This window comes from Pinus tabuliformis, chromosome 8 (genome assembly GCF_031772625.1).
Source record: "Pinus tabuliformis cultivar Carrire ecotype Pingquan chromosome 8, CPIR1, whole genome shotgun sequence".
Lineage (NCBI taxonomy): Eukaryota > Viridiplantae > Streptophyta > Pinopsida > Pinales > Pinaceae > Pinus > Pinus tabuliformis.
This window is the reverse complement of record NC_142294.1, coordinates 1,012,069,677-1,012,075,113: the sequence shown is the minus strand read 5'-3', so window position 1 is coordinate 1,012,075,113 and position 5,437 is coordinate 1,012,069,677. Positions and strand designations below refer to the sequence as shown.

The following is a 5,437-nucleotide window of genomic DNA, read 5'->3' as shown; positions in this document are numbered from 1 at the left end:
GACGCGTCCAAGGAAAAGGTGGAGGAATTCCCCGTTTGGGTAAGGGCACCTGGTCTCCCCCCGTTCCTGTGGGTGGATTCCGTCTTCTCCTCAATCGGGAATCTGCTGGGTACATTTTTGGAAGCGGATAAGTCTTATCTAGATACCCACGAAAGGGCAGTGGCAAGAATTTTGGTGCGTCTGAACCCAAGTGAAGGGCTGGTGGACTCGATAAATTTGCAATACAGAGAGTATGTATTTGAACAGTTGTTGGATTACGAGCTTCTACCTTTTCGGTGTCACAGATGCCATGAGCTCGGACATCTGGCAAGGGATTGCCCCTTGGGGCGGCGCAGAAGGAGGTTTCAAAAACCTGTCGAGCAGTGGGAGAGGAGCATGAGGGAAGAACCAAATGTGGCGGAGAAGGATAGCTCAGAGGACAAGCCCATGGAAGGGGTACAAACCCAGGAGGATGAAGCTCTGGCCCAGACTGAAGGGGACCCGATCAAAGCAGCCGAAGATATGAGCGGAGCCGAAAAGAATCCTGTGGAAATTACTGATGACGTTGCTATGGATCCATCCGGTAAGCAATCAGTCCCTTTAAACTCTGTCGTTTTTCCTGATACAAAAATTGTCCACTCTTCTATGGAGTCTCCTCTGACTACATTTTGTAAAGATGTATTTTCAAACATTGAACAAATAACTGCCGAAATTCCCTCCATTGATCTGAACTGTGAAGTCGTTTCCCTAGATAGCCCGGTCTCAGGTGGCTCCACTCCTGCCCGCACTTATAACCTTAGATCCCTCAGCAAAAAGTCTGATCCTTTTCCTGATTTGGGGGATCCGGTGGGTGGGTTGGGTCCTTCATCGTCTAGAAACTCTCATAAAAAGGGCAGAGGAAGAAAGTCAGATCTGTCAAAAGCCCAAGTTAAAGCAAAACTTGATGTGGCCAACGGCAAGCAAATATTGATCCCTGGGGCGCTTAGAGCAGCAAAACCCCCTGAGGCAGTTATAAAATGATCTTTTTATCATGGAATTGCAGGGGTTTAACTAGTAAACCCAAAAAACAGGCTTTGAAGGAACTAATCTCTCGCTATAACCTGGACCTGGTTTTTTTACAAGAAACTCTCGGAAGGGGTGTAGATATTGAACCTGTCCTCAGTTCTCTGCTCCCGGGATGGTCCTTTGTAGCCCTTGATGCAGAGGGCCACTCGGGTGGTCTCGCCATCGGTTGCAGGGATGGCAGATTGAAAATTTTGAGTCATTGGGGTATGCCCAATGTGCTGGGTATGGAGGTTATTTACCCAGATTTTGATTTCTCTTTCTTGATAGTCAATGTTTATGGACCTTGTCAGGGAAGGGTTGCTTTCTGGAACGCATTCATGTCTAAAGCTTTGATGAAAGGGAAAAATCTGATAATAGGGGGTGATTTAAACTTCTCCTTAGGGAATGAGGAGGCTTGGGGACCCTCGACCAGAATTGACCCCCTATCAGATTATTTTGCTCAATTACTCATTTCCCACAAGCTGATAGATGTAAACTTTATAAAGGCCAAGCCTACCTGGAGGAATAGGAGGACTGGGGAGGAGAGGATAGCAAAAAGGCTAGACCGCTTCCTAATCAATGACTTGATGGCGTCCAATATTCCAATGTTCAGGCAATGGGTTGGAGAAGGGGGAAATTTTGATCATTTCCCCATTCTCTTAGAATTTTCCAAACCCCCCCAAAACCAGCAGCTCCTTTCAAATTCAATGCTACATGGCTACAAGAAGAGTCCTTTAATCAGCTGTTCAGGAATACTTGGAGGCATACGAGTAGAGACTTTTCTGGAAACAAAGGAGCTCTCTTTATGGAAAATCTAAAAAGACTAAAGAAAGCAACTGTAGACTGGGTAGCTGAAAGAAGGAAAAAGCAAAATGAGGACTTGAATAAAATAGATGATGAACTCCGAGCCCTAGAAGATCGAGAGGCGGGCGCCTATGCTACACAGGAGTCAAAAGAAAGGATTGTAGCTCTTGAGAAATCGAGAGCAAAGATATTATTGGACAAAGAGGAAGAATGGAGACTTAAGAGCAGGGCAATCTGGTTGAGAGCAGGGGATGAGAATACAAACTTTTTTCACAATTATGCAAAAGGACGAAAAAATGCAAATACAATCTGGAAGCTAAAAGACCCTGAGGGCAGAGAGGCCACATCTTTCGAGGCTTTGTCAAATATGGGGAGGAATCATTTTAAATCCTTGTTCTCAGATCGAGGAGGGGTTTCTTTAGCTGAAATTATCAGAACAACTCAAGATTTTCCTTGTTTTGTGGAGGGGGAAGAGGCTGAAGATCTTTTTCGAGAGGTGACAAAAGAGGAAGTAGAAAGTATTGTTAAATCTATGGAAAAAGATAAAAGTCCGGGGCCGGATGGCTGGACTGTCGAACTCTTCACTCATTTTTTCGAGCTGATTGGGGAAGAGTTAACGGAAGTGGTGGAAGAATCAAGGAGAAAAGGTGAGGTTTATACCCCTTTCAATGCTACTTTCATTGCTCTTATTCCTAAAAAGGAGGCCCCAGAAACTTTTGAGGACTTCAAGCCAATTTCACTGTGCAACTGCATATACAAAATTATTGCAAAAACCATTGCGGTGCGCCTGAAACCGATCCTTTCGCATTGCATCTCATCAGAATAGTTTGGCTTTCTAGACGGTCGCCAAATCCACGAAGCTATAGGGGTGGCTCAGGAGACCATTCATAGCATTAGAAACTCAAAATCGAAAGGGGCTGTGCTAAAAATTGACCTGTCAAAAGCTTATGACAGAATCAGCTGGAATTATCTCAGGATGTTGCTGACTCACCTGGGCTTCAAGGTGGATTTCATAAGCTGGATCATGGGGTGTATTTCAAGTACAAGTTTCGCAGTATTAATAAACGGGGCTGCCTCCCAATTCTTTAGAGGTCAAAGGGGGTTGAGGCAAGGGTGTCCCGTTTCTCCTCTTCTTTTTTTGCTAGCTGCTGAAGGTCTCAGCAGACTGATATCCAATGCCAAAAGATCAGGTTTGATTAAAGGTTTGGAAGTTGCTGTAAATTTGTTCATTACCCATCTCCTTTTTGTAGATGATATTTTATTATTTACAAACGGGAGTTTGAATGAAATTAAAGAACTTAAAAGTATTCTTGACCTGTTCTTGAAAGCAACAGGTCTTCAAATAAACTCCAGAAAGTCCCAGTTAATTATGGAGGGTTTCAACAGACAGGAGGAACTCCTGATTTCAGATTACTTACCTTTCGAGGTCTGTAAATTGGAGAATCCTTTCAAATATCTTGGCTTTTGGTTAAAACCTCAATCGTATAGAAAGCAGGACTGGAACTGGCTGGTGGCAAAAATTGAACAAAGAATTTCCCATTGGAGCTTCAAGTGGCTATCTCGAGCAGGCAGGTTGACCCTGGTGAATTTAGTCCTTCAGGTTATGCCAGTGTTCTGGGCAGCCCTAACATGGATTCCAAAAGGCAACCTTCACAAGATAAAACAACTGTGCAGCAGATTCCTTTGGTCAAGGTCAAAGGAGGATTCAGTGCTGCCTTGGGTGTCTTGCGACAAAATTGCAAGGCCAAAAGACTGGGGAGGATGGGGCATAAAAAATCTCAATGATTTCAGCACCTCCATAGCAGCAAAATCTGGTTGGCGGTTAATCATTTCTGACAACCTATGGACCAGAGTAGTAAAACGAAAATATATTGATCCCGTGCCTCTAGAAGATTGGATAAGGAATCCAAACAAGAAAGGCAGGAATTTCTCTGTGATATGGAAGGCCACAGTAGAGGCTTTCAAGGTTATTGAACAGGGTCTGGCTTGGCAGGTAGGAAACGGTGAAAATGTAAGGATTGGAAGAGACCCTTGGGTGGGATGTAACGAATCTTTCGCTCTCTCTCCTGATCTGAATGCTCATCTGGATTCGAAGGGGATATATGGTCTAAATCAGATTGCTAATTTGGGTCAGTCAACCATTTGGGGTCAAGCATGGAAGTCAGAAGAAGAGTTAGGAATCGACCTCAGGTGGAGAATTGAGTGGCGAAGCTTTCTTCAGGAGCTAAAGAGATCAAATGTTAGAATTCAGGATAGACCGGACCAATTGGTGTGGGCACATTCTGAATCTGGAGTCTACTTCCCAAAGGCGGGGTACTCTTTCTTAATGAAGAAGAAAGGGTGGGTTAATCCAGAATGGTGGGTTAAACCTCTGCTAAAATTGAAATGCCTCAAGAAAGCAAGATTATTCTCCTAGCGTGTTTTAAGAATGAAAATTCCTACTTGGGATATTCTACAGTCCAGATACAAACAGGGTCTAGGTAGATGCCCCTTATGTTTCTCAGACTCTGAATCCATTCACCACCTGTTCATTGTTTGTCCCTTTGCAAGGAAATTTTGGGAAGAACTGCAAAAGTTATTAGGGAAAAATGTTAGATGGGAAGGGGATACTTTTCTATCAGCTTGGGAATTTTGGTGGAACCATTACCCAGAGAAGAACCTAAGAAATCTCCCTCCCATTATCTGTTGGGGTATCTGGATCACTAGAAATAGAAGCATCTTCAGAGAACAACTTACCCCAGCGGAGGTGATAGCTATTCAAAGCTCAGCCATTCTGTCTAGTATCCCGGAGGCTGAAGAAACACAGAAATCAGTCCCCAGAAAGGAAGAGCGAATCAGGGAAGGAATTCCATGGGCCTATTTTGAAGGGGCAGCTCAAAACAACAATGCGGGTGCTGGAATTGCCATTCATATCAACCCCTCTCACTCTCTCAAAGCCGTTGTGGGACTAGGACCCGACACAAACAACTTTGCAGAATTATCCGCCCTAAAACTTCTTTTATGCTGGCTCATAAACAGAAATATCTTCACTGTTCAGATCTTTGGTGATTCTTTGAATGTAATAAACTGGGTCATTGGAAAATATAGATGTCAAAACTATATGTTGAGGCCGTTATTGGAAGAGATTCAAAGCTTAAAACTCCATTTTAATATTTTCTTTATTGAACATATTTACAGGGACAGGAACAAAGAGGCAGATAGGCTTTCTAAAGAGGGTTTGCAGCTCGCTGTGGATTCGTGGAGGATAACTGAACAGCTGCTTGATCAGATCCGTGTGTCGGATCTCCCTCCTCACTCTTAATTTTCTAAAATATCAGCTGCTACAGGATATTGGATTTGCAGACAGTCTTTTTATACCTGTTTTTGTGTTTTGGTCATCATTGCTGGTTACTATTTCCTGTTATCGGATATGCTCTTATGAAAACAGTCTTATGAAAAACATATCCGTGGGTCGTTTTCCTGATTTAAAAAGGAGGCCCACGTTTTTATTTTGTTCATGCTTAAAAACTCTTGACTAAGTTGCCCATAGTAGGCAACGATACAATGCTGTAAGTAAGCGAGAAAGTGCCTATTTTCATTTTGGTTGGACTTGTTGAAGCAAAGGGGAGTA

At 43.3% G+C, this 5,437-nt stretch overlaps 2 protein-coding genes across 2 annotated transcripts; both read left to right on the top strand.

Moving 5' to 3' along the window:
• The first annotated feature begins 995 nt into the window (after positions 1 to 995).
• LOC149238824 (uncharacterized) lies at positions 996 to 2,916 on the top strand. The gene is made up of 3 exons (XM_089369668.1): positions 996 to 1,636; positions 1,774 to 2,608; positions 2,782 to 2,916. Exons 1-3 carry the CDS (start codon positions 996 to 998, stop codon positions 2,914 to 2,916), a joined length of 1,611 nt encoding a protein of 536 aa, XP_089225794.1.
• Positions 2,917 to 4,255: 1,339 nt separating this feature from the next.
• LOC149238823 (uncharacterized) lies at positions 4,256 to 5,128 on the top strand. The gene has a single exon (XM_089369667.1). The coding sequence runs from the start codon at positions 4,256 to 4,258 to the stop codon at positions 5,126 to 5,128; it is 873 nt and encodes a 290-aa protein (XP_089225793.1).
• The last annotated feature ends 309 nt before the right edge of the window (positions 5,129 to 5,437 follow it).